Here is a 27,849-nt window from a genome sequence, read left to right on the forward strand (position 1 = left end):
TCAATTTGGCAGTTTCTCTGCAGCTCTCATTACCTTTGTTTATCAGACTCTGGGAAGGGGGTCACCCTTTGGATCACCCTCTCCCATCTCATCACCAGGCCCTTGCTTAATGCAAGAACAGACCAACACTCTACCCAGCTGGCACATTTATTAGCATTAAACACAAGATCCTTCCCCTCCCCGGACACCAGGAGGTCACTCCCACAAAGTCCCAATCCCCTGAAGCAGGGTCCCTCTGCTCCATTTCTGCAACATACTCTCAGGCCTTGGCTGTAGCCTGAGCTGCCCCTAGAGCTGTGAGCTGCTGAATCTTCTGGCTCATCATTTCCATGACAGCTACGGGGGGGGAAAAAAGGAAGAGTCACATCCTTGTCAGGAGCTAAAGGAAAAGAAACAGGTGAACGACCAACTACAGTTGTTTTGTACTGGAAACTGACCCAGAGGCACTTTATCACTGAGCTACATCCCCAGCCCTTTTTATTTTGAGACAACGTCTCATCACCTTGCTTAGGGCCTTACTAAATTGCTGAGGCTAGCCTCAAACTTGCCATCCTCTGCCTCAGCCTCCCAAATCAGTTTGTTTAAAACTTAAAAAAAAAAAAATTATGTTTTAGTTGTAGTTGGACACAATAACTTTATTTATTTATTTATTTGTGGTGCTGAGGATCAAACCCAGGGCCTCGCACGTGCTAGGTGAGAGCTCTACCGCTGAGCCACAACCCTAGCCCCTGTTTAAAACTTTAAATAAGCAATCTACTGTAGGGGACACACACTAACATGAATTTAGAGTCTACCATGTGTCAGTCAATATGCTAAACGTTGAGACAAAACACAGTACTGTATTAGTCTGACACATCCAGAAAATTGTAATATGGAAGTCTTTTGAGGACTTGGAGCATAGCTCAGTGGTAGAACACATGCCTAGTATGGGTGGGGCCCTAGATTAGACCCCACCACTGAGAAAAAAAAAAAAAAATATATATATATATATATATTTGCCTTTACAATAGTGGTCCTCAATCCTCCCTAACATAGTCACCTAGTAGCTTTTTATTTTTTAATTTTCTTTTAAAAATATTTTCAGATGAGACTTTTTTTTATATTTATTTTTTAGTTATAGATGGACACAATATCTTTATATTTATGTGGTGCTGAGGATTGAACCCAGTGCCTCACACATGCTAGGCCAGCACTCTACCTGAGCCCCACCCCAGCCCCACCCAGTAGCTTTTTAGGGACAACTATGCCTCCCCCAACTTTCAGATTGATTTAATAGTTGATCTGGAGTGGGCCCAGGCTATTTTTTTTTTGTACTGGGGATTGAACCCAGGGGTGTTTAACCACTCAATCATATTCCCAGCCCTTTTTTATTTTTTGAGACAGGATCTCACTAAGTTGACCAGGCTGGTCTCAAACTTGTGATCCTCCTGTCTCAACGTCCAGAGTAGCTGGGATTACAGGCATGTGCCATCATGCCCAGCTCTCTATGTACTTTTACTATGCAGGAAGAAAAGGTCAAGAGGTGCTCTAGGCAGCACTCACCTTGTTTCATGGTATGCTTCTCCTGCAGAGCTGGCTGGATTTTCTCCATCTGCTTGGTGAGGAAGTCTATCTTCCTTTTGAAGAAATCCTTGGCATCCTCAGCTGTCTGCAAGATCAGAGGTGAATGAAGGGGTTAAAGGAGACCCTATTCTACACTGTAGATTTTCCCTTAAACTCCCCTTCTCTATTTAAAAGGACATCCACATGCTTAACCTTACTCACCTTCTCCACATAGTAGCCAGTTCCCACATCGATGAGCACATGTTCTACATCATGTAGCTTCCCAGGGACATACATCTGAGAAGCCAGGATTAAGGGAAAGACTAGCTCCGCATGAGCCATGATTCCTTGTTAAGCAGTCTGACCTTCCTTTTCTAAAAAGCTATAAAGCATGAAGATTGCTGGAAGCCTTAGAACTATACTTGTAACTTCAAAGAGGGAGAGACAGGTTGGTTCCGTATGCAGAAAATTATATATGCTGGGACACTCTTGTGCTGATCCCATCTTTTGCTCTGCAGGCACTTCTTGTAATTCTTCCCATTAACCCCTCCACAAATACCAAATACAGTGTTTTCCTAAAGCTCTAGTACAGGTCAAAGGCTAGCTTCATTTCTCCTCAACACTCTCAACCATGAAGTAGCTAACTCCTGATGGATTTAATCTCTACTATTTAACCACTCCCCACTATACTGCGATTTCTGTGTGGTTTCTTGTCTTATTTTTCAGTACTAGAGATCTAACCCAGGTCCTTTCACAGTAATAGAGGCAAATGCTCTATTACTGAGCTACAACCCCAACACTTTAAATTTATTTGATACAGGGTCTCCCTAAGTTGCCCAGGATGACCTATGAACTTATAATCCTAGCGCTGTAGCTTCCAGAGCAACTGGAATTACAGATGTGTGCCACTGGGCTGGGCCTGTACTTCTCTTTTAACCTGTCAGTTCTCAGACTACAGATTGTAGGTGCCCTATTGCCATAACTTGCTCACTCATGTTAAAACAGATGGCCACAAACCAGATTTCTTTTTCTTTCTTTTGGTGCTGGGGATCAAACCCAGGGCCTTGTGCATGCAAGGCAACCATGCTATCAACTGAGCTATATCCCTAGCCCCCACAATCCAGGTTTCTTAAAGTATTTTAGGAATGCACGACAATTAAGCTGAAATTGACGATTAAGAAACAGAGCCAACCTGTTTCTATATCTTCCCACTCTTCTATTGCTATATCTTCTAAGTTATTAGCATAAGTATTAGATTAATATTGTCATACAAGAAAGGGAACTATCACTTCAACTCTTTTTTTAATACTTTTTTTAGTTGTAGATGGATACAGTATCTTTATTTATTTTTATGTGGTACTGAGGATCAAACCCAGTGCCTCATGCATGTGAGGCAAGAGCTCTACCACTGAACTACAACCCCAGCCCCATCACTCAAACTCTTCATACTCTTTGGTACTGACATTACCTGGATATTGAAATAAGGTTAGACAGAAGAGCTATGAAGTGTGTATAGTAAGAGTATTTTCAAAATCATGGGGTAACTATAATCTAAACTACCCCTAACCCAGAGAGAGAGAGAGAGAGAGAGAGAGAAAGAGAGAGAGAGAAGATATGGTAGCATTTCTTACGGAAAGGATACAGAACTCGTCAGTGGAACAAGTAATTCTTTCCCTGTGAAAACAAACACAAACACCTGGGGGAAGGTTGGCAGCTCCAACAGGGCACAGCGCCCACAGTTCGTGTGAAAGAACAGAAAAAGAGGCCACAAGAGAAAAATGTCCTGTAATTTCAACTCTCCGCAGACAACATGCAAAGGGCTCGTGACGGAGTAATGGATTTTTTTTTTTTTTTTCTCTAAGAAAAACTGGATTAGGAAGTGGGTCTAGAGGAGCGGACTCGCCACATGCCCAGTTGCCCTCTCCCGCCTACCACATACCCTCGTTGCTCTTGTTCAGCACGTTCAGACAGTCCTTGGCTTCCACATATTTAGTCTGTACCACCTTGAGCTGGGCAATGGACGTGGACAAGAACTCCACTTCCTATACAGGACGGGAAAGAGGGTCAGTGTGGAGGGTGGGGGAAGAGGGGCAGCCAGAGAGGGGGCGGGTCCTGGGACCTGATAGGGCTTTCGCCTGGAAAAGGAAGCCTCCTAAAACTGGGAAGGAGTTGGGGGCCAGGGAGTACGCGGGCAGCGGGGATGTGAAGCGGGAGAAAGATGTGTCTGGGGCCCGTCCCCACCTGGTCCAGCTGGTTCTTGAGCATTTCTAGCTGTGGCAGATTCAGCTCCGTGATGTTAATTGACTGCGCCATGTTGGAAAGGAGGACTACGGACAAGGAAGCCGGCTGGGCGAACAGCGCTCTAGCCTTCCTCTGAGCCTCTCTATGGTTGCGCTAGGAGGCCTCTCTGCGCCAGACATCTCTATGACTCTCGGTCCGGTGAGGGAGGGAGGGAGAGAACCTCATTACGGTGGAAGTGGGCCTATTCTTTCCACAAAATATCCTAAGCCTAGCCCAGTAAAGTTGTAGCGGATAGTACTTCTGCCATCAAGGAACTTAAAATCTTAAAAAGAACTCAGGGCACAGGTGAACGTGGTGGTGTAGGCCTTTAATTCCAGTGACCCCAGAGGATGAGGCAGGAGGAAGATCAAAATTAGAGGCCAGCCTCAGCAATTGAGCAAGATCCTGTCTCAAATATTTTAAAAAAGTGGGGCTGGGGGTATCGCTCAGTTGGTAGAGTGCTTGTCTCGCGAGCACAAGGCCCTGGGTACAATCCCCAGCACACAAAAAAAGCTGTAGATCTAGCTCGGTGTAGAGCTGGGCTCTCAATTCTAGTACTGCTTAAAACCACAATATTGCAAAGTAGTGTGTGCTATCCCCACATGAGGGTGCTATTCACCCAGCCTGGTGACTGCTGGGCGGGAGGAAGCCTTTCACTTTTGAAGTTCTTTCAGATTTATTAATAAAATATGTTACTAGGGCTGGGGTTATAACTCAGTGGTAGAGCACTTGCCTAGCACCACATATAAGTAAATAAAATATGGGACTGGGGTTGTGGCTCAGTGATGCTTGCCTGGCATATATGAGGCACTGGGTTCAATCCTCAGCTCCACATAAAAAATAACCAATGGTACAGAATAAAGGACACAGAGACAAACCCACATAACTACAGTTATATTAGACAAAGGCACCAAAAGTATACATTAGAGAATAGTTTCTTCAACAAATAATGCTGGGAAAACTGGAAATCCACATGCAACAAAATGAAATTAAACCCTTATCTCTCCCATAAAAACTCCCACAAAACTCAACTCAAAGTGGATCAAGGACCTAGGAATTAAATCAGAGATCCTGCATCTAATAGAAGAAAAAGTAGGCCTCAATCTCCATCATATCAGAATAGGCCCCTGCTTCCTTTTAATAAGACTCCTATAGTGCAAGAGTTAAAATCAATAATTAATAAATGGGATGGATTCAAACTAAAATCTTCTCAGCAAAAGAAACAATCTGTGAGGTGAACAGAGAGCCTACATCTGGGGAAGCAAATTTTTACCACAAGCACATCAGACAGAGCACCAATCTCTAGAGTATCTAAAGAACTAAAAAATCTTAGCGCCAAAAAACCCCAAATAATCCAATCAATAAATGGGTCAAGGAACTGAACAGACACTTCTCAGAAGTGGATATACAATCAATCAACAAACATATGAAAAAATGTTCAACATCTTTAGTAATTAAAATGCAAATCACAACTACTCTCTCATCTCAGTCAGAATGGCAGCTATTAAGAATACCAACAGGGACTGGGGTAGCTTGTGTGAAGCACTGGGTTCGATCTCTGGCACCACATAAAAATAAAATAAAGACAAATAAATAAAGCTACTGTGTACGTCTACAACTAAAAAATATTTTTTAAAAAGAATAAACAACAATAAGTGTTGGTAAGGATGTGGGGAAAAAGGCACACTCATACATTGCTGGTGGGACTGCAAATTGGTGCAGCCAATATGGAAAGGAGTATGGAGATTCCTTGGAAAGCTGGGAATGGAACCACCATTTGACCCAGCTATACCACTCCTTGGTCTATACCCAAAGGACTTAAGAACAGCATACGAAGAGGTGCTGCCACATCAATGTTTATAGCAGCACAATTCACAATAGCTAAACTGTGGAACCAACCTAGATGCCCTTCAGTTGATAACTGGATAAAGAAAATGCAGTATATATACACAATGGAATACTATTCAGCATTAAAAGAGAATAAAATCTTGGTATTTGTAGGTAAATGGATAGAGTTGGAGAATATAATGCGAAATGAAGTTAGACAAACCCAAAAAAACAAATGCCGAATGTTTTCTCTGATATAAGGATGCTGATTCATCATGAGGTTGCGGGGGTGGGGGGGGCACAGGACAATTACACAAACTCTAGATAGAGCAAAGGGGAGGGAGGGAGTGGGAGGGGGCATGGGGGTAGGAATGAAAGACATCATTACCCTAAGTACATGTATGAAGACATGAATAGTGTGACTCTAATTTGTATACAGCCAGAGGTAACAAAAATTGTGCTCTATATGTATAATATGAATTATAATGCATTCTGCTGTTATATATAACAAATTAGAATAAAAAAATAATAAAATAAATGGTGTTATGTCCATCTACAACTAAAAAATATAGCTCCATTGACAACTAAAAAGAAAACTATGTGTGTATACACACACACACACACACAGACACATGTGTGTTTTAAAAAATGTGTTACTATATGCTTGCTAGGAGGGACACATGAGAGTGTAAAATATAAAATGTATTTTCCAGGAATTTAATAGTTTAGATGGGAGACAAAAGCCACATAAGTAGTAGAACCCTACAGAATCTGTTACTAAAGTACTGGTACTGATAAGTGTAGCAGCTATAGGGAAAAGAGAGGAACTGCCCCTAACATCATGTAGGAGGAAGGCAGAGCAACTGAAACATTGAGCCTCTCAATGGGCCCATCACTGTCCTTCCAAAATGCACTTGCAATATCTTCATTGCTCTCTCCTCCAGCTGAGGCACAGCCAGGCCCAGCTTTGTCCTGTGGCTTTGTTTTTTCTTTTTTTTTCCCCCCCAAAGCTCTCAAACTTGAACTCTTAAAAGTCAGTGCTGCATTGCTCACCCATTATCCCAGCTGCTTAGAAAGGTGAGGCCAGAGGATCACAAATTCAAGCCAAGCTCAGGCAATTTAGCAAAACCCTGCCCCAAAATAAAAATTAAAAAAGGGTAGGGAATATAGCTCAGCGGTAGAGTGCTTGCCCATCATGCCCAAGGCACTGGGTTTAATGCTCAGTACCACAAAAAACAAAACCCTTGAACTCCTGCAAGCTATTTTTGTCTAGTTATGGTACCTACCACACAGTGGAAGGGAAGAAGCTGTCTTGTCTTTAGATGGTTCTCAGACACACTACACAAAATGGGGTTTAAATGATATATCTTTATTAAATTAAAAGGAAATATTTTATATAAAATCCTGGGGAAAATCACTAAGCGTTAAATTTAAGATTGGTAAAACAATCACATGGCTTCTACCAAGGTGTTACCGCAGAAAGACAGGTAAGCCATAGGTTACAGGTGCAGCCCCAATAAGATACTTGAGTCGGGGAGCCTGGCGAGCCTGGTTGATGTAGTAGAGAAGAGGGGCTCCTGGGCCTGCTCTAAGCCAGCCCTGTAGCAGAGCCTCTGTGTAGCGGTCAATGTCTCGGTCAGTCACATCCCAGAGATTACCTAGATATAATGGGCTGGGAAAAGAGAAGAAATAATACAAAGTAAAGGTTCTATAACAGAATATACTTGGAAGTATGATTGATGGTGATGGGTGCAGAGAAAGAGATTGTGCCAATGAAGAGCTCCTTGGCCCATCATTCTAGAAGGATAGAAGAGGGCTAAGACATGCCAGGGAAATAGGTTGGTAGGCAGGTGGGGCATAAAAGCAGAGGGATTCAGTGGGAAAGAACCTGGGTGGGGGGCAGGAGTCTTAATGACTTGAGACAGGTTTCACCCCTGGAGCCTCACCAGCCAGACATGATGTACTTGAGCACAATGCCAGCTCCCTCCAGGTTTCCATGGACAGCCAAGGCTGCACTGCTGCAGCCAAATAGCAGAGCCACTGCCCGGCAGTTCAGCCGCAGGACGGCCTGCCCATCAAGGAAGCGGGCACCAGCCCCATGCCCTGCATAGCTACGGCAGAAAGGAAGTGAGGTAAGTATTGACCTACAGGCTTCTGCCTATGGTTCCAGAGGCTGTAAAGTAACAAAGCAACCCATGGTGATACCATCCTTGGGACTGCCCCTCTCCATCTCCATGCCCTAAGCACTCACATATATAAGTCATGCTCTGTCAGGGCTGCTTGCACTTGTTCAGGGCTTGGCACTTCCCCGACCACCCCTCTCCAGCCAGCTTCCCTGCAAGGAAAAAGTAGGAGTAAGAATAGGAACTATACAGCAGGTGTCATGTGGCAAACAGAGAAACAGTAGACAGAAGGTCGGCCACAACCTCCGATTCTGGAGAAAAGGCACTTTGTCCCTGTATTTAATCTCTACCATTCCCCATACGCCCTTTGCCTTCACCCCCCTGACCTGCTAAAATTGGCTCGAAATTGCTCCTCTGTGCTTGACAGGTTATTGTGAGGGTTCAGGACATAGAAGGTACTTCGCGGATCCACCCCTTGGCTCAGCACTGCCGAAGCCCCACCCTAAGGAAGAGATACTGGTGATTAGAACCCTGATTTCAGCAGAAGACCTGACCTCCAGTAAACTGTAAGCCCTTCTTCCTGTTTGATCCATTACTAAGACTCTTTGCTCTTTCTGCCAATCGTCCCCAGACCCCTATCCTCCAAACCCCACCTGTTTGATGATGGAATAGCTGAGCAGGAAGCGGAAGGAGGGCAGCCGGGTTACAGGCAGTACACGGAGGCTGGGCATGCTTTCCCATGGCAGCTTCTGCAGGTCCTGGATAAAAAGCACTCTGAGGTTACTGTCCTGAGCCAGGTATAAGCAGGAGCCTGGGGTTAGCTGGTAACCATTACCCACTAGACACCACCCTTCTGTCCTACTCCTTACCTTGTCTAGCACCAAGACAAGGTGCCTATTGCTTGGTGCCATCTGGCCCTGTAAACGCCCTACTACCTCACTCAGGAGCTTCTGGGCTCGCTCTGGCTGAGTGGGGCACAGCCCGAAGGCGAGGGCCTGAATGTCCTGGGCAGTGAGGATACTGGCACCACTGAGAACAACCTGTAGGGGAGCAGCAGTTAATGGGTGCCTTAGCTGCCATCCGTCTTCACTCACTGGGGCTGGGGTGAAAGAACCAAGTACAATGGCTTCCCTCTCTGCTTCCTGAACTCACTTTCAACAGATTGGGGTCAGGATATTTCCAGCCACATTCCTGCAGCAACTCTTGTAGGCGGGAGGCCTCCTGGGCAGGGCCAGGCTCCTCACTGGATGGCAGCAGCAGCCCCCTCCAGCAACCCAACACGTGCTTCTCTAGGGAAGTGATGAGATCCTAGGAGTGCGATAGAGACTTCAGTTAGAGAAGAAGTTGGATTTCTTTCCCCATAGGCATCGACATTCTGGACTTGAGGAAAGGGGTTTTCTAATATGTTTATTTGTCTTACTTACCTTCCTACCAGTCATAAAAGGTTAAAAGTCTAGATCCTTATAGATCACTACAACAATATGACAGATAAGAACAGGTGGGCAATGAAAGCTAAAGCCAGGAAGCTTTTTTTTTTTTTCTTCTGTGTATCTTTAAACACTCAATTGTCATATCCCCTTCAAGTCTGGAATTCTTATTATTTAAAACCCTCCCCAAGTGATAATTTTTATTGAGGCCTACACTTTCAGAAAGAACTTGAAGTAGCTCAGCATTGACCCGGGACCTCTACCAGGGAAGGTACTGGCAACCCTTGGGTCATTTCTGAGGCAGGCCTGAGTGCCCTCCTCCCAGTACACACCTCCATCCTGCGGTCCAGTGCAAGCCGCCCTGTCCACCATGCTCGCTTGTCAGTACAGCTGCTATTCTCTTTCTGGTCCTTCTGGATGGCATCAAACTCTCTCAGGGCCAAACTCAGTGGGAACTGTGGGTGATGGGGTTGCAAGATCTTGGGTCACCTAGGGATCACCATTTCTCTATCCCCCAACCACAAGATATGAATGGCTTGATCAGAGGCCACAGGGAACCCTACCTTGCTCTGGGCAGTGGGGATCTGCACAGTGACTGGGGGATTGTCCTTTTCCAGTCGGGTCAACAGGAGGGTGTTACCGACGGTTCCAGGCTGGAGGGTAGCCAGAGCCAACACACAGACAGTCACCCCTGACACACAGGACACACTCAAAATCATGTCAATGGTTATGAGAATTCCTGTCCCTATCTTCTGCATGCAATACTCCTATCCATCTCAAGACAATTCCAAGAAGTCTTTCCTGATTACTGGATGTTCAGGTACTTTTTCCTGCCCTAACATTTCCCTAGGGACAGGGAACTTGTACTTCTTTGTGTCCCCCACAACAAAGTTCCTACACAGAGTAAAGCACTCAAATCACCTGTCTGGGTGTTTTATGTAAGTATAGGAAGACCCCAGACAACTGAACTCAGATCTGAAAAATGACACTGAATTTTCTGGTAAACCAAAGTTGAGGTTAAAAACAAGACTTCCTGATTCAGGGGATGTTTGTTTGATGACAGAAACAAATGGCTAACAGATAAAAGGTATGACATAAGGAATGCAAATCTATATAAACTGACCAATGCTTTAAACTCCTCCACCCAACTCAGTAAGAAGATACAGAAGAGGACAGAATAGCTCCCCTACCACCGTACCACTGGGGATCAGACCCAGGAGCTCCTGGAAACTCTCCTTCTCAGGCTTGAGGAATTGGTGAGATTCTGAAGTCCTGAAGGAAAAGAGACGCTGGATGCTGGCCAGGGGGACATCTCCAGGTTTTTCCTGGAGGCTCAGCCCCTGCAGCTGGTTTGCCAGTTCGAGTGATCCACGGTGCTTCTGGGCCTTGCTGCAGACAACACAAGTTGGAGTGAGCTCCTCTCCTTCAAAGTCTCAGCCCTCTCTGCAGTTTGCCCAGCATGAGCCTTAGTGATGGTGAGCACTCACCTGAGCTGTCTATGAAGGTGGGTGAGCATCTGGTGGCGACAGGTGATGGAGACAGACTCCGCAACAAGGAAAGCGGTAGCGTAAGGATCCCGGTGGCCCAGGCACAAGGCTAGGAAGCGGCAGAGGTGGGCATAGAGTCCACTAGGAGGGCAGTGACTGACCCCACGGAAAGCAACACTCAGTGAGTCACAAATGGAATCCAAGGTTGAAAGACCTAGAGGAAGGTTGATACTCTTATTAAAGATGAATTCCCTATTTCAGAAAGAGAAAGAAAACTTCCAAGGAGTTCCTACATAATCTCCCACATGGAAAAAAGCAGCTATCGGGCTGGGGCTGGGACTCAGTGGTGGAACGCTTGTCTAGTATGAGTGAGGCACTGGGTTTAATCCTTAGCACCGCAAAAGAATAAATAAATAAAATAAAGATGTTGCATTCATCTACAACTGGAAAAAAAAAAAAAAGAGCAACTATCATTCATGAAGGGTGATGTTCCAAGTGGGGTGCTATGCAATTAGCAGGCATCAACTCATTCAGTCCTCCCTATGACCCATTGGACGGGGAAGGAAATAGATGTTCAGAGAGGTTAAGTTACTACACAGAATGGTGAGATTCAACCAAGTTACTACACAGAATGGTGAGATTCAACTGGGTGCAGGGGGGATCCAAAACCAAAACAAGACAGAATAGAAAGACATAGAGAACAAAGGACCAAGAAGCTCAGCTCTCTCCAAGTAACCAAACTTCAATGGTTGGTATACTCACCAATGGCTACAGGTTCTGAGGGGAGCTGGGGCCAAGGACTGAAGTCCCTGTTGTTCCCTTTCTTTGGGCCTGGCATGGGCAACTCCTCCTTGTTAGAATCTCGTCTCAACACCTCACATTCTCCTACGGCTGCATCAGAGCCAGGAGCTGGTGCTTTCCCACCTGGTAAGAGAGCATGCCTTTTTTATGGAGTCCCTTCTCCTGTCATCCTCTTTGTTTCCTGGAGCTACAGTCTTGCCCGAGAGCCAACAAAATAATTTTTCTTCCTAGACTGCTTTGGCCCCAGGGACATCTCTCCCTGCCCAAAACAAAAAACAAAAATCCCACACACCCTCTACCTCTCATGCCTTGCCATCTTACCTGGGGCTGAGTCTTCCCCATCTGAGCATCTAAGAGTCTCAAAGCTCATTTCCATCCTATTGTCATCCAGCTCCTCCTCAGGGATGGCCCTCATGACCTCAGGACCTTGCCTGGCCTGGCCATAAAGGGCCATCTGGGGATCCTGTTCTTCACAATGTCTTGATGCCATCTTCTTGGCCCTCCGACTCCTACTGTTCAGACCAGGGTTTCCAGGAACACTATTTGAGGCAACCACTGCATCTGTCTTCAAGCTTGAGCCCTTCCTAGCCCGGCCTCGGCCCCGGGAAGCAGTGCCCCATCTTTTAGGTTCCTCCACAAGCCTTGCTTCAGTTGAAACAGGGTCTTCCAAGTCACTGTCATCACTGAAGTTTACCTGGATCAGGGAAAGGGAGAAAGGCCAAGGGGCTTTCAATAACATCTTTTAACAGCAGGTGGCACTGTGGAATGCCAGGAGGCACCATCACCCAGGCCTTTGGAAGACTTCCCATATTACATCTGCCTCTCCTAATCCAGGCAATGACTTCTAGGGTTCAAGGTGGAACTGGGCGGACAGAAGATGAGGAAGGATGAGAAAGGGAAGGAAGCATAATGAAAAATGAAAGGGTCCTGCTAGGCCCTGGGGAGCTATTCTATAGGAACACTGCTTTGCAAAACCCTCTCTTCCAGGACTGCTCCCCCCCAAAACAACCTAATCACAGTCCCACTTCACCTTGAGGCGTGTCTGGACCCTGTGATGTACCCTGGGTGCCTGGGGAACCTCAGGCTTCTTTGTAGGGCAGACTTCTTCAAATACAGTGAAGGGAACAGGAACACGAGGGCCAGCTGGCCTGACGTGGCCTGCAGGCTTAGGTGTACAGGGTGGTCCTCCATCTTCCAGACCTTTCTGAGAGGTATTATGGAGGGAAAGGGGAGCACAAGATATCTTCTGGCGCCCTCGTCCTGAACACTTTTGGCTCCGAGTCTTTGAGGGCTCTGGGCCTGGAGGACTTTTTATTAATGGTGGCTGCCATCCCCAAGAGCTTGCAAAAAGTTGAGTAGTGCAGCAGCTGGGGCTACCCAGGTTCGAAAGGGCCTGAATCAAGAGCAGATTTGCTTTCCAAGGCTCCAAATGGTGTATTCGCGCTGTCATGAACTTCAGCCCCAACTCTATGACATTCCTCAGGCTCTTGTTTGATGGCTGGCTCAAGCCCTCTAGTGCCAGCTGTGTGTATGTCTGAGCCAAGATCTCATCCAAGAGGCTTGGGATGGAAGTAGGGGGAACTTTGTGACTCAGGAAAGCTTGGAGAGCTTGATTGAGACGCTTGGCAGCTGCAGGGCAACCCTTCAGCACAAACTGCAGCAGATCCAGACCCTGGGCCTGATGACCCATGGCCAGCTTCAGCCCCGCTGTGACCAACACCCAGCGCAGACAGACCACAGAGAGGACAGGGCTGGCACACAGTGAACAATCACAGGTGGGTGAGTGGGACAGGAAGCCAGGGCTGGGCTGGGGCTTGGTTTTCAGGACTGGGGAGGAATTTGTAGAAGGTACATTGGGGCCAGGCTCCTTAGTCACAGTGGCCACAAGCTCCAGAGCAGGGCCTTTGAGGAAGGGTTCATCCTCCGGGAGCTGTGGGGGATGTGGGACCTGGGCCTGTTGTTTCCCCTTCTGCAGGTGGACCTTCTTCACAGAGTCTGGATGCTGGGCCACCCCACTAAACTCTAGGGAGAGAACAGAAGAAGAATTACAAAACTAGGAAAAAAAGCCAGGTGCAATAGCACATGCTTGTAATCCCAGTGACTCAGGAGGCTGTGGCAGAAGGATCACAGGTTCAAAGCCAGCCTCAGCACTTTAATGAGACCTTCAACAACTTAACAAGACCCTGTTTAAAAAAGGGCTGAGGACTTAGCTCAGTGGTAAAGCACCCCTGGGTTTAATTCCCAGTACAAAAAAAAAAAAAAGATGTTGGGGGGAACTAAACCTTTTTACATGGTGACATGTTACAGCTTGTGTGCTACCCACCATCTACAGGCAGACCACACAACTGCTCACCTGTGCAAGACTCAAGCAGGAACAGAACCTGCTGCAGGTCAGACTGACAGAGGTCGATGTCACTGCGGGCCAGCTCCAGCTCACCCTTCAGCACCAGAAACAGGGCACACCTTGTTGGGAGAGGAGATAGAACCCATGACTGGACGCCTTAGTTTCCTGGAATCTTGCTCCTTTCCAAAGCAGAGCATCATTGTCTTTCCCTGCCTCTAGGAGGCCTTCTACACTCCCTAAAGCTGACTTCTACACTCCCTGGGGAAAACCCCTCTATATTTCTATCTCATCCCAACTCATCCTTGTGCATTAGGACAGGATTCTCAACTGTATTCCTAAAAAAAAAAAAAAAAAAAAACAATACCATAGGCAACTAAACTTAGGGAAGGCAACATTACTAGACTTCCTTTGGAGATTTACAAGGCATATTAGCATCCTAAATGAGATGCAGAGTCCTGTAGGGAATAAAACATCCAGCTATGATTACCTCAGCATTTCCCACTTAGCCATGGAATGCCTTCTATCACTAACCCCTCTAAATGTATCATGTAGTTTTTAGAGTAGTTTGGGAATTCATGGTCAGGAATGCATGGCACTAAGGGGCAGAATTTGCATCTTCTTAGGACCCCACTCACTGGCGAGGCAGCTGCAGCTTTGTTGTAAGTTTCAGAGCCTCCAAACAAAAGGCCTTGGCTTCGTTCACACTCTCTAGGTGGCCCAGGCGACAGACCAGTTTCTCCAAGCAGCTCAGCACCTCTGTAAGAACCTGCCATTTTTGTACCAGATTTTCACCTGTAGTAAAGGAAGAGTCAAGACCTTAACACTCAGCCACAATCTGGATCCTAAGGAGACAAAACTGCCAGCCCCACTATCTGGCCCATCTATTTCCACAGGGCCCTGCTCTCTTCCTCACTCACCATAGTCCAGAAACGATGTCTCCACGGGTGTTTTTTGAATAGAGAGTACATCACTACCCAGAAGCAGGATGATGATGCTTCGAAGGAGCTTATGTGAGTCTATGAGTGCTGTCTCAGGTGTCTGCCAGCCTGTGGTGGGTAGAGTGGAAAACGGAGGAAAGTATTGTAGTATTGTGTCCAGCACTCTGCCACATTCAACCAGTACGATAGCAAAGCATGCTACTGCTCTTTTCCTTCTTCACCCAAGGAAGACAGAGCTAGTTAATCATAGAATTCTTTCCCTCTAAGATCCCATGGGATCACAGAATTCTCTCTAGTTTAGTATTCCAAATAGTCCCTACTTAATAAATAAGAGGCACCAGGTGAAGCAAAACTCATTTGCTATTCCAGGTCTATTCTGTGTAGATCCAAGGTAGGCTGCTGCATATGGTTGGACAGCAGAGGGAACAAGGGCTGAAAAAAGCTGATAATAGACAAACTATGCCTATCCAAGAAGGGCCATCTGCTCTACTATTTCACCTTGTGCCCAGAGCTGCTCCCGCAGGGCATCTGAGAGGCTGTTTGATGAGAGGCTAAGGTAGAGAGCCAGCAGTTGCAGGGCTTGGACGCGCAGCAAGTACCAAGCCTTGGATGACTTCTGGAGGGCAGGATTCCGAAGGACAGACAGCAATAGAGAGACGCCCTCATCCACCTGAGTGGGCCAAAGGAGAGCAGTCAGATATGGATTTTGGAGCTTGGGATCCCTTTGCAGGTCATGTGGCCCAATTCCCTGCTTCCCTCCCACCCCACTTTGGTACTGGAGACTGAACCTGGGACACTCTACCACTAAGTTATATCCCTAGTCCTTTTCTTTCTTTTTTAGTTGTTGACAGACCTTTATTTTATTTATTTATATATGGTGCTGAGAATCTAACCCAGTGCCTCACACTTGCCAGGCAAGTGTGCTACCACTGAGCCCCAGCCCCAGCCCATAGTCCTTTTCATTTTTTATTCTGAGAGAGGGTCTTGCTAAGTTGCTAAAGCTGGCCTTGAACTTGCAATCCTTCTGTCTTAGCCTCTCAAGTTGCTGGGATTATATGACTGTGCCACCACGCCAAGCCAATCCTCTCAATTTAAAAATGGAAAAAAAAGAAAAATCGAGGCTGGGGATATAGCTCAGTTGGTAGAGTGGTTGCCTTGCATGCACAAAGTCCTGAGTTCAATCCCAAGCATCACAAAAAAAAAAAAAAAAAAAAAAAAGATAAAGAAAAACTAGGCCTCAGCAACAGCAAGGTGCTAAGCAATTCAATGAGACCCTGTCTCTAAATAAAAAAACAAAACAGGGCTGGGGATGTGGGTCAGTGGTAGTGTCCCTGAGTTCAATCCCAGGTACCCCCCCTACACACACACACACGCCAGAAACAACAACAAAAACAACTAAAGCCTGAGAGGGTACAAGACTTGACAAACACACAGCTAGTTTGGGAGAAAACTCAGGTGTTTTGGATTCCATTGGCTTTCTAGTATAGGGCTTTGGTACCTTCCCAGGACCACTCTTTTCCCAGTTTCTAATCCCCCTCATCACTCTAAAAACTGCAAACCAATGAAAAAGATAATATTTTAACTAGAAAAGACAAACAAGGGCAAGGCTAGGAAACTTCTGCTTCTCCAGGTCAGCAGCATATTGCCTAGCTCCAGGGAAATCTCAGAACCCAAATATCCTGAAAATCCTAAAATCCTTGTAATACTCAGGACCTCTGGGGCTTTTAAGAAAGTGAGATATGGGGCTGGGGGTGTTGTTTAGAAGTAGACTGCTTGCCTAGCATGTGCAAGGCCCTGGTTTTGATCCCCACCACTAGAAAAAAGAAAATATACCTTCTGGTGAGTCCAGCAGAGGTGACTTTGAAGTAGATCACAGGTGAGGGAAAGGAGCATGTATGTGTCAGTGGTCTGATCAAGATGCTTCAGATTTGATTCCACCTCTTCCAGGTACACCTAAAGAAGCAGTCAGAGGGTATGTGAACATGCTAGTGAGGAAACTAGGTTCTTTGAAGAAGCTAGTTTCTTCAAACTAAAGTGAAGTAAAGCATTCACAAGAAAAAGCTTGTTTACAAAGCCAATTGAATATTACATTATTTCACATGTTATAGTCTTCTTTTTTTAAAATTTGTTTTTTAGTTGTAGTTGGATACAATACCTTTATTTTATTTATTCATTTTTATGTGGTGCTGAGGATTGAACCCAGGGCCCCACACGTGGTGAGTGCTCTGCCTCTGAGTCACAACCACCACCCTGTTACCATCTTCTTAAAAATTGTTTGCTCATTGAAATTTTCATCTAACAGTTGATTACCATGCTAGAAAATTCTTTTTAAAGGAAAGAAGCAAATAAATACAAGTTTATGTTTCCTCCTATTAGATGGAAAAAATGTACAGAACCTTTTTTTTTTTTTTTTTTTTTTTAGAGAGAGTGAGAGAGGAGAGAGAGAGAGAGATAGAGAGAGAGAATTTTTAATATTTATTTTTTAGTTCTCGGCAGACACAACATCTTTGTTGGTATGTGGTGCTGAGGATCGAACCTGGGCTGCACGCATGCCAGGCGAGCGCACTACCGCTGAGCCACATCTCCAGCCCCCAGAACCTTCTTAATAACTTTTCTCGTCATCTAATAGCTAAAAAGGAGTGGGGAAACAGGCATATGTATATAATCTTGAAAAAATGCCATGAGTGCTATTCAATGGCAGGAAGACCCAGGAAAATGATTGATTCTGTCCTTTAAGAAATAGATGTATAAAATGCTTTATCTGTAATCTTAGTTACTAGTTGGGGGCTGAGGCAAGAGGATTATAAGTTTGTGACCAGCCTCAGCAACTTTGGGAAATCCTGTTTCAATATAAAATACAAGAAAGGTGGGAGATATAGTTCAGTGATAAAGCACTTCAATTCCTAGTACTTAAAAAAAAGATTTTATGAAGAAGGTGACAACTGATCTACAACATTATTTAAAAAAAAGTTGAAGTTCACTGAATCAAAAAAGGAAGGTTGAGGAAAGAGGTGCATTTCAGGTGGAGAAATCAACATAACTGAAGATAGAGGGACAAACAATAAACATAAAGTAACAAGTATTGGCAAAAGATTCATGGGAGGAGGTGGAAGAAAAAGCATGAACTAGAACAGAAAAAACTACAATAGAGCTGGGTGTGGTACCTGTAATCACAGTTTTTCAGAAGGCTGAGATAGGATAACAAGTTCAAGGCCAACTTAGTAACAACCTCAATAACTTAGTGAGATTCTGTCTCAAAAAAATAAGGGCTGGGAGTAGCATGGTGGTAGAGCACCGAGTTCAATCCCCAGTACTCCTTTCCCAAAAAAAAAGATCTGCAGTAGAGTCTGGATAGTATTCTTTAGGTAACAGAAAAGCCATGAAAATCTTTTCAGCAAGAAAGACATAAGATCAGACCAATTCCTACTAGTGGTAGAAGATCAAGTTGCAAAAGGAGAAATGGCTAGGGATGTAGCTCAATGGCAGAGCTCTTGCCTAGCCATGTGCAAGGCCCTGGGTTCCATCCCTAGCACAATAAATAAATAAATAAATAAATAAGAAAAAATAAAGAGAAACTGAAGACAAGAAAGACCAACTAGGAGGGCTGGGGATGTGGCTCAAGTGGTAGCGCGCTCGCCTGGCATGCGTGTGGCCCGAGTTCGATCCTCAGCACCACATACAAACAACGATGTTGTGTCAGCCGAAAAAACTAAAAAATAAATAATAAAATTCTCTCTCTCTCTCTCTAAAAAAAAAAACAGAAAGAAAGACCAACTAGGAGACATTGTGACAGCTAACCAGGATGGATGAAGCACCAACTAGGGCAAAGGAAACAATTTGGGAAATGCAGGATGGGCAGCTTCCTGGAGCCATAGTTAAGACCTATGATCAATCAGTCCTTTTACTAAGAAGTAAAAAAACTGCTTCTCCCCATAGTCACCTCTCAACACTCCACAGTCTACAGCAGTCCAACAATGGGGTACAAGGGGGAGAAGCTGCTTCTTCAGTATCCTATCTTCTCAGGGAAAAGATGGGCTTGCAAAGCCATGTGTCACCTATAGCCTCTAGACTTGGAATGACTGGTACTCACCTGGGCATAGCTGGGACAGCCGAGGCTCAGAAGGAGCTGGGCGAGGTGGCAGGAGAAGCCAGCTGCCTTTGTATGGTCCTCTAGTCTCTCAGAAACAATCCGAAGAAGCAGGAGAGCCTCCAGAGCCTGCAGAGGCTGGGCAACCAGAAATAGCAAGTTGACTCTGCTGCCATGAAAGCTTCCATTTCTACCTTCCATTCCCTGACCCACTGGGACCTTGGGCAGCAATCTGACTTTGGGGCCTGGATAGAATGTGGCTACACATAGAGAACCATGAGTCATCCTTGGGGATCCTGCAAACCACCCTACTTCTTTTGATTTAAAGCCTACATTCCAATCACCAGCAATAGCCAGGACTTACTGAGTGCTTATTATGTGCCAGGCACCCGTACCAAGATGTTTACATGCATTGACTCATTCAATCTTCATAGCACCTTCTAAACCCAATGTTACAGCACAGGAAACTAAGACTCACATAGGTTAAGTTGCTTGTCTAAGTTAACACACCTAACAAATATGTGGTAGAGCCCAGATTCAAATTTAGGGCTGAGTTACCCTTCCCTGTGCTAAAAATGGCTGAAAGCTCTTAGTTAACAAAGCTCTTTTATGTGCAATGATTCTTAGCAGGTTCACAGGCCCAAGAAGCTCAGTTTCTGACTTACCCTTGTTTCAAGTGCTTCCATCAATGCCCTGTCCCATTCATTACCTTTGCCACCAGCTGATAGAGGGCCACTAAGATCTGCAGTGAGGCTGCTGTCTGCTGGAGACATCGCACAGCTGGGGCCTGCCCCTGTGTAAGCAACTCCTTCCACAAGGCCAGGGCTTGGTCCAGGCATTTGGACTGAGCTATAATTCGGAAGAAAGTGACCACCTTCAGTGCATGGGCCATCTCAGAGAATATGGCTTTCTTCATAACATCCTCTGCCCTTATTTCTCTCTATCCTTAAACCTCTGCCTCCCTACCTTACCACCCACCTTCCCACAACAAGGCCAGCATCTCCCATACTAGGGAGTCCTTATTCTGCTTTAAAGAAACCATATAGGAGATGTCCATGCCACACTGTGTTTACTGCCCTCACCTGCATCTGCAGCCAGGTTGAAGGCAATGTTACTGTACAGGAAACGATTTTCTTGGAGTTTATCTTCATAGTTCAGGTCATTGACTTCAAATTCTTCCAGATTACTGGGAGCCTGGGCTCTTCGATCCCGCTCAATACCCTGGATGGGTAGATCAAGGTAAAAACAGGGCTGGTACCAGCTTACTGGGAGCCCAGGGCAAATGATTCCCACACACAATTCTGTTCAACCTCACTTACTTCCCGCATTTTGGCCTCCAAGGTACAGATGTAGAACCACAGCAAGGCCTGTGCTTTATCATCCAGAAGTTGATCTTTGGCATGCACCTTGGGCTTCACAGACTCTAGGAGCTGCAGGGCTTCCTGGATAGCATCTAGGGCAGAGCTGTAAGAAGATGTACTTAGGCTGAGCCCACAATAAGTACTGACCACAGCACCCTGGAAAGGGCCTGTTCTACAGCAGCAATAGCTGGAATCATTTGAATGAGCTTCCATGGCCACAAAATGAGAGGACACTAAGCAACACAGAGAGGAAAACGGACCCTAAAGAGAATAAGAGGACCAAGACAAGGAGCAAGAGTGGCTTCACCAGTTATTCCTTCTCACCAGTCAGTCTGCTGGGCAAAGTCATGGTAACATAGCACCTGAGCCAGTTCCACCAGGTGAGTGGCTCGTGCCCATGCCCCAGCCGGTGTCTCCTCAGGACTCAGCTCCAGCAGGTCACAGATGACATTGAAGCGTTCCTGTCCAGTATCAGCCCGTACTGCCTTATAGGCCTGCAGCTCTTCCTTCAGCAGGAGGGCCAGGGTCTCCGGGTCCCAGCCATTTAGGCTGTCTCGCAGAGTCCTGAGAAAGGGCAGGTTTAGCACTAGAGAAGATTCTGGAAAGCATGAAAACTCTGCACCAATAGCAAGGAGTCCCAGTTTTGGCTTAGACTTCTCTAAGCTTATTTGTGGCTTTAAAACTCTAAATCGGATAGCATTTCTCCTTTATTTAATATACTGCAGTGGGCTGCCACTAAGAATCACATCCAAATCTTTACCCATGACCTATAAAGCCCTATGTGTTTCTGCCTTTGCCCACCTTGACCACCTCATTCCATATGGTTCCTACCCTATACCCCATGCCACAATCTTCCAACATGCGGGCTTTCTCAAGCTGTTCCCAAGCTTGTTCTCACCTTGGAGCCTTTGTATTTACTACTTTCTCTAAAAGGAATTCTCTTCCCCGAGATTTCTTTTTTTCTTTTTTTTTGTTACCAGTAATTGAACCCAGGGGTGCTTAACCACTGAGCCACATCCCCAGCTCTTTTTATTTATTATTTTTATTTTGAGAAAGGGTCTTGCTAAATTGCTAAGGACCTTGCTAAGTTGCTGAGGCTGGTCTCAAACGTGTGATCTTCCTACCTCAGTCTTCTGAGGTACTAGGATTACAGACGTATGCTACTACTGTACCCGGCCTGAGATCTTTTTTTTTAAATATATATATTTATTTATTTTAGTTGTACACAATACCTCTGTTTTATTTATTTATTTATTTTTATGTGGTGCTGAAGATTGAACCCAGGGCCTCTCACGCGCTAGGTGAGTGCGCTACCGTTGAGCCACAACCCCAGCCTGAAATCTTTAAATAGTAGATTCCTCCACATCCTCAGGTCTCATTTACACTTCTTCAAAAAGGCTCATCTACAGTTGTTCCCTTGCCAGGCATGGAAGAGTATGCCTCTAATCCCAGAGATTTGGGAAGCTGAGGCAGAAAGATTGCAAGTTCAAGGCCAACCTCAGTGACTTAGCAAGACCCTGCCTCAAAATAAAAGAATAAAGGGCTGGCGATGTGGCCCAGTGGTTAAACACACCTGGGTTCAATTCCCCAATAGAAAACAAAAAAAAAGTTGCTCCCTCTTTTAGCAAATCAGTTTGTCTTCATGAAACATATGAAATATACTTGCTTTTTATATTTCTGCAAGGAGAATATAAACTCCACAAATATACCACTATACCCCAAGTATGTAAGATAGTGGCTGACACACAGTAGGCACTCAATGCATAACTAATAAAGGAATCACTGCCTTTCTCAGATATAAGGATTAAGGGACACAATTATGAGTACAAGGGGCTGGGGATGTGGCTCAAGTGGTAGCGCGCTCGCCTGGCATGCGTGCGGCCCGGGTTCAATCCTCAGCACCACATACCAAAAAAGACGTTGTGTCCGCCAAAAACCAAAATAAATAAATAAATAAATATTTAAAAAAAAAAAAATTATGAGTACAAAAAGCCACCCGATCCATGGAGCAACTCACTTTAGTTGTAGTTCCTTGTCTCCAGCCTTGGCAGCATCCATCTTGACTCGAACCCAGAAAGTGACTGGCTCAGTCATGTGTTCTAGGCTGTAGGACTGCAAAGCTGCCAGCCATAAGGTCACCATCTTGCAGCCCTGGGCCTGTTTGCCCATTTTCTTCAAACTCTCTACATGCAGCAGGAAGCACCTATGCAACTGACAGGAGACAGGGATAGACCAAGCTGGAGGGAGGAACAGGTGAATGTGTGCAGTGGGAGGATATGTTTATAATCACATGCACCCCGTGATGGGGATTGGCAGGTGGTCCTCCTGCTCCACTCCCACCCTCATCAGAAGATATCTGAGAAGTAAACACCTTGGTCATCTCAGACTGATAGGTTTCCATCCCAACCTTCCCTATAGTCATCACCCACATCCTTGAAGACCTGTTTTTCCTCCTGTAATCCTCCCTCAGCAACTGGAACTGCCTTGTGCTGAGTCAGAAATGCAAGGCCATCCTAGCTCTTCCTTCTCTTTTCTCCTTCCCAGCCAGTCACTTATCAGGTTAAACCTTAACTTTTTATACCCATCTGCTTCTTTTCATCCCTTGCACAGCTGGTTCAGCTCAAGCCACCCTTTCCTGCCTAGGTTGCAATAGCAGCCTGATTACCCAGTTTTGCCACAGGGATGCCAGAGCAATTTAAATGGGAATCTAATGTAGGGCCTCCACTTAAATCCTTTAGACACTCATTGCCTCACTTGACATGAAACCCAAAGTCCTTTACCACACTTGCCTATCCAGCCAACTTACCATTTCACAGGTATTCTTGTTTAAGACATTGGTGCAAAGGACCATCTTGGAGAAAGCTTTTAAAATATGTAGATGCCTAAGGTCCAGTGCTAGAAATTTTGATGCAATTAACTTGGGGCAGGATTTATTTATTTATTTAGATTGAAAATTGAACCTAGGGGTACTCTACCACTGAGTTACATCTTTAGCCCCTCCCCTATTTTTTGAGACTGGGCCTAAGTTGCCAAGGCTGGCCTCAAACTTATGATCCTCTTGCCTCAGCCTCCTGAGTCACTGGGACTACAGGCACACACCATCCTGCCCAGCAGGAATGAGAAATTTTTAAAGTTCACTCAGAGTTGAGCACACTGGTGCACACCCATAATCCTAGTGACTTGGGAGGTTGAGGCACGAGATCACAAGTTTGAGGACAAACCTTGGCAACTTAGCAAGATCATGTCTTAAAAAATAAAAAGGGCTGGGGATGTAGCTCAGCAGTAGAACACTCTTGGGTTCACTCCTCAGTATCACCAAAAAGAAAAAAAAAAAATTCACTGAGGTGATTTAATGCAGCCAGGTTATGAACCACCAGCTTAAGACAAGACTAAATATAAAAAGTCAATTAATCTAAAGAAAAAAATGAAATAACGGAACAAGTGAGATTTGGGAAGTACTGCCCCATGCTACAAACATGTAGCTCCTAAACCCCCTACTTCAAGGCAGGGTCCCATCCCACCCTTTGACATTACTCAAGCCCCTACTACATAACCTCCCTTCCTGCCCTTCTTATTCCCTCTTACCTTCTCAGGAGGCACCTCAGGATACGTGCCTGGCTTTGCCAAACCCAGCTGCTGACAGAATGGTTCAGAGACAACACAGGCCTCAGCATACAGCTTGTGACTATAGAAGCTGTAGGCCAAGTTACTGGTGTAGGAGGCTGCAGGAGAAAAGACAGTTTACCACAGGAATGATTCCCACTGCCCTGTCTTGCTGGAGAGGTAAAGAGAAGTTCAACTTGGTGTCAGCACTGCAGCTTCCAGATCAGACAGGCACCCCTATCACTAGGGAATGAGAGAAGGGCAGGCCCCCAACCTACTCCAAGTCACCCTCTGCCCTCCATTCCAATTAAGTGAACCCACACCCTTTCATTCTTGTTTTACTAGGGCTGAGTCCTCATTTCCACAGAAGACCAATCTCTCCTCACATGCCAGTCTCACTCCATGCTCCCAGATCAGCATTTAAGGGGAAACATTCTGGTTTGTCTCTCACCTTCTCCTTCTCTCACTCCACCAAAGCCACACAAACTTCCTTGATATTCTTCAAATACACCCCTTCTGCCTCAGGGACTTGGCTCTGCTTCCTTTGGCAGAGATGTTCTTTCCCAGCTATCAACATGGCTATCTCCCTTCCTTCTTCCAAGTCTTTGCTCACATGGCTCTTTGTATGAGACCTGCCCAGAATCTCTGACTTCAGATGGTAACTTGCCCCCTCACCCATGAACTCCTAAATCCGTTTCTAATCCTGCTTTACTTCCCCCACACCACGCTTTTTTTTTTTTTTAAATGAAGTACTGGGGATTGAGTTCAGATTCTCATGCATGCTAGACAAGTGTTTTTCCATTAAGCTACATCTCTAGTCCCTTTTAAAAAATATTTTGAGAAAGGATCTCATTAAGTTGCCCAAGGTAGGCTTAAGCTTGTGAGCCTTCTATTTCATTGTCCCAAGTAGCTGGGATATTTTTCTGGGGGTGAGGGGAGCAGGTACTATGGATTGAACTCAGGGGTACTTTACCACTAAGCTATATCCCCAGCCCTTTTTATTTATTTATTTATTTTAATTTTCAGACAGGATCTCCCTAAGTTACTTAGAGCCTTGTTATATTGCCGAGCTGGTCTTGAACTCACAATCCTCCTGCTTCAGCTTTCCAAGTAGCTGGGATACAGGCATGTACCATTGCACCCAGTTATCCCTCCTCCTATATTTTTTATTACATTTTAACGTATTGATAATTCAATTATTATTATTTTTGTTACTGGGAATTAAACCTAGGAGCACTTTACTACTGGACTACATCCTCAATTCTTTTTATTTATTTATTTTTTGTTTGTTGCTACAGGGGAATTAAACCCAGTGGCACTCTACCACTGAAATACACCCCCAGCTCTTTTTATTTTTAATTTTGAAATGGGAGTTTTGCCAAATTGCTGAGGCTGGCCTTGAACTTGCAATCTCCTGCCTTAGCCTCCAAAGTTGCTGGGTTTCCAGGTGTGAGTCACTACCAACAGTAGAAATGTTCTTTAAAATTTAAATACAAAGGTCATAAGGTTGCATGGCACATACAAACTTTTCTTTTTTTTTTTGGTACCAGGGATGGAACCCAGGAGTGATTAACCACTGAGCAATATTCCCAGTCATATTTATTTTTAATTTTAAGACAGGGTCTTACTAAGTTGCAGAGGCTGGCTTTGAATTTGCAATCCTCCTGTCTCAGCCTCAGCATATTTTTCCCAAAATAAACACCAAATCAAATTTCGAAGTCAATGAGGGGAGGAAAAAAAAAATTAATGCCTGTTCTTTAGCCTCCTCACTAGTATAAAAAGCAACTGACCTTTATAAACACCTCTTTTACTGCCTCCTTAAGACACAAAGAGCCCCCTCAGTGGCCAGAATGATCCATCAAGTACTATTCATCTGCCTAAGGAGTGATGACCCTCCCAAGAACCCTGTATCTGGGCCCAGGGCACTAACCAGTCATCGCCAGGTAGTCAGTCAGCTCTCGGCCTGACAGACCTTCTAAGGCCTCCAGCATCCAGACAACAGTAGATTTGCAACTCTCCACTAGATGGGCCAAATCAGCCAAATCAGCTACCTAAAGTGACAAGAAGGGGCTTGAGGGTGAGAGGAGTCATGCCAGGTCCAAGGTGATTTTCACCCCACTCCACACTCAAAGCCAAAACACCACCCCAGAGCTCTCCCGAAGAGCAACCCAAGACCATAAGCCCCTGTTCAGATTCCTTCATTCCCAGATGGTACCTGACAGCCTTGAGCAAAGTCATAAACCATCACAGTGTAGAGGTGAATACCCTGAAAGTGCATCTGAAGCAAAGACTGCTGCTGCTTGGTACAGTCCCCATGGACCTAAGGAAAGAAGGGGAAGGTGGGTTTTAGGAGCAGAGATGAAGTAAGTTTCAAGCTGAAGACTCCCCAGAGTTCTAGAGAGTTGACACAGCTCTCAGGGAGGAGGAAGGACATTGGGAGGGGCCATAAACCTCTTAGGATAGATTAGGCTGCATGCCAGGCATAATCCAGAGAGCAGTTTAACAAAGAGGAGCCAGATCTTGCCAGACTCTAGACTTGTATTAAGTTCACAGATCCACATCCCGCCCTACCTCCAGGTCCTTAACTCACCCCATCCCGCAATTGCCGGATAAGAGAGCAATACCCTCCAAGAAAATCAAAGAGGCTCAGAATAGCATCCAGTCCATAGCGCTTCTTGATGCTTCGCTCCAGGCCTGAAAGGAAGAACTGGCAGGTGTCATACAATGCCCGGAGAGGAGGTGATGGCATCCCCATACCATGGTTCAGGACAGCTGATGCCTTTGTCAGAAGCGGGGCCACAGCCTGAGATTCTTCCTCCCCAATTTTCAGCAGTTCAACACCCAACTGGCATAGCTGGAGGCTGGGGGCTAGATTGGTATTCCTTAGGTATTCATGAGCCTTCTCCACTGCACCAGTGGCCTTTTCATGGTGATGGCTCCAGCAGAGGCGACGGCAGTGTTCCAAGGTGAGCTCCAAAAGGCAGAGGGCCCTCTGAGGCGAAAGAGGGCCATGAGAGCCACTTTCTTGATTGATCAAGACTCCAATCACAAGTCTGGAGAGCATGTCATCTAAAAAATCAGCATCTGCTTCATCTAGACCATGCCCACTAGCATCAAATAGCTGATGGGCAGCAACCACTCGACAAGCTGTTGGAGAGGCAAAGTGGGGAACCTCACAGGGAGTACTTTCATCTTCTAAGAGTACTAAGAAGCTCAAGGCCTTCAGCCGAGCTGAGAATGCAGCTCGCCGCTCTAACAGTGATTCTGCTCCTTTCCAAAGCAGAGAAAAGCTGCCCCGAGTTACGGCCTCATAATCCTGGGGTGCAGCTTGTCGAGAGCACTGCACCAAGCAAGCATGGAGGGGCTGGGCAAGGTGAAGCATAGCCTCTGGGCTTCTCTGAGAAGCAACATTCCGCAGTAAGATGAAGAGAATGCGTTCCAGGTAGAGGGGAGGACGCTGGGGGGTGGACATCAAGTAGCCATCACAGGCCAGCTTTGCCAGCTCCAGCAGGCTCTCCAGGTGCCCAGAGCAAGCTAGCTTGGCAGTCAGCTGCTGGTTGCAAGCCCTCAGGATGGCATCACAAATCTGTCTCTTCTCAGCATCAGATCGGTTGCTAGGAAGACCAGCTAGTGGCTTGGACAGGAACTCCTAGGAGAAAAGAAAGATGCATGAGGCTAGGAAAGATGAGAAAGAGGTAGGGAAAAGAACTAAGAATGAGTTTGCTCCAGAGAAGGTCCTCTACTTATCCATCTCTTCAAAATAAGGCAAAACACAAAACAGCTGAGCTTGGGAAGCCAGGTGTGTCCTGAGCTAGACAACACCCCCACCTTCAAGTCAGGCAGCAACTCTTCAGCCTTCTTCTGGTTGCTTAGCAGAGTCCCAAAGTTGACTCCTTTTAAGTTCCTCATGGTGCGGAAAGCTACGGAAAAGAAAACAGATTAGAAATGGCAGAAAAGATTTGGAATGGAGCTAACAAAGAGGACTTGAAGGCAGTGGCAGATATTAGGCAAAGGTTCCATAAGAAATCC

At 45.6% G+C, this 27,849-nt stretch overlaps 2 protein-coding genes across 4 annotated transcripts; both read right to left on the bottom strand.

The window, feature by feature from the left end:
* Positions 1 to 14: 14 nt before the first annotated feature.
* Positions 15 to 3,901, bottom strand: Pfdn5 (prefoldin subunit 5). 2 transcript variants are annotated; one of them, XM_026398733.2, is made up of 6 exons: positions 3,784 to 3,901; positions 3,482 to 3,584; positions 3,185 to 3,216; positions 1,765 to 1,839; positions 1,543 to 1,648; positions 15 to 379 (listed from the first exon to the last, which is right to left on the bottom strand). In XM_026398733.2, the coding sequence occupies exons 1-6, from the start codon at positions 3,853 to 3,855 to the stop codon at positions 30 to 32; spliced, it is 738 nt and encodes a 245-aa protein (XP_026254518.1). In that variant the 5' UTR covers positions 3,856 to 3,901; the 3' UTR covers positions 15 to 29. The 2 variants fall into 2 exon arrangements, with proteins under 2 accessions (XP_026254518.1, XP_026254519.1); XM_026398734.2 differs by having other exon boundaries at positions 134 to 336; positions 3,784 to 3,892.
* A 3,218-nt stretch (positions 3,902 to 7,119) lies between these two features.
* Positions 7,120 to 27,729, bottom strand: Espl1 (extra spindle pole bodies like 1, separase). 2 transcript variants are annotated; one of them, XM_026398812.2, is made up of 30 exons: positions 27,649 to 27,729; positions 26,411 to 27,469; positions 26,036 to 26,140; positions 25,751 to 25,871; positions 23,803 to 23,939; positions 22,235 to 22,428; positions 20,542 to 20,781; positions 20,176 to 20,320; positions 19,939 to 20,077; positions 19,566 to 19,705; positions 18,860 to 18,994; positions 16,603 to 16,722; positions 15,268 to 15,439; positions 14,749 to 14,877; positions 14,467 to 14,623; positions 13,841 to 13,950; positions 12,518 to 13,509; positions 11,809 to 12,181; positions 11,456 to 11,610; positions 10,687 to 10,919; positions 10,398 to 10,588; positions 9,763 to 9,890; positions 9,532 to 9,654; positions 8,925 to 9,080; positions 8,642 to 8,812; positions 8,426 to 8,530; positions 8,159 to 8,274; positions 7,901 to 7,984; positions 7,596 to 7,760; positions 7,120 to 7,321 (listed from the first exon to the last, which is right to left on the bottom strand). In XM_026398812.2, the coding sequence occupies exons 1-30, from the start codon at positions 27,727 to 27,729 to the stop codon at positions 7,120 to 7,122; spliced, it is 6,378 nt and encodes a 2,125-aa protein (XP_026254597.2). The 2 variants fall into 2 exon arrangements, with proteins under 2 accessions (XP_026254597.2, XP_026254598.2); XM_026398813.2 differs by having other exon boundaries at positions 10,687 to 10,900; positions 11,449 to 11,610.
* Between the last annotated feature and the right edge of the window lie 120 nt (positions 27,730 to 27,849).

Source organism: Urocitellus parryii, chromosome 5 (genome assembly GCF_045843805.1).
Source record: "Urocitellus parryii isolate mUroPar1 chromosome 5, mUroPar1.hap1, whole genome shotgun sequence".
Taxonomy (NCBI): Eukaryota; Metazoa; Chordata; class Mammalia; order Rodentia; family Sciuridae; genus Urocitellus; species Urocitellus parryii.

Coding starts and splice junctions, on each gene's coding strand:
- Espl1 (XM_026398812.2), bottom strand. CDS start 27,729: ATGAGGAACTTAAAAGGAGTCAACTTTGGGACTCTGCTAAGCAACCAG. Junction 20,078..20,175: donor TGGAGGCCAAAATGCGGGAA/GTAAGTGAGGTT, acceptor CTACCCATCCAG/GGTATTGAGCGGGATCGAAG. Junction 13,951..14,466: donor AAGCTGCAGCTGCCTCGCCA/GTGAGTGGGGTC, acceptor TCTCCCAACAAG/GTGTGCCCTGTTTCTGGTGC.
- Pfdn5 (XM_026398733.2), bottom strand. CDS start 3,855: ATGGCGCAGTCAATTAACATCACGGAGCTGAATCTGCCACAGCTAGAA. Junction 3,585..3,783: donor TCAAGAACCAGCTGGACCAG/GTGGGGACGGGC, acceptor CGTCCTGTATAG/GAAGTGGAGTTCTTGTCCAC. Junction 1,649..1,764: donor CTGGCTACTATGTGGAGAAG/GTGAGTAAGGTT, acceptor CTGATCTTGCAG/ACAGCTGAGGATGCCAAGGA.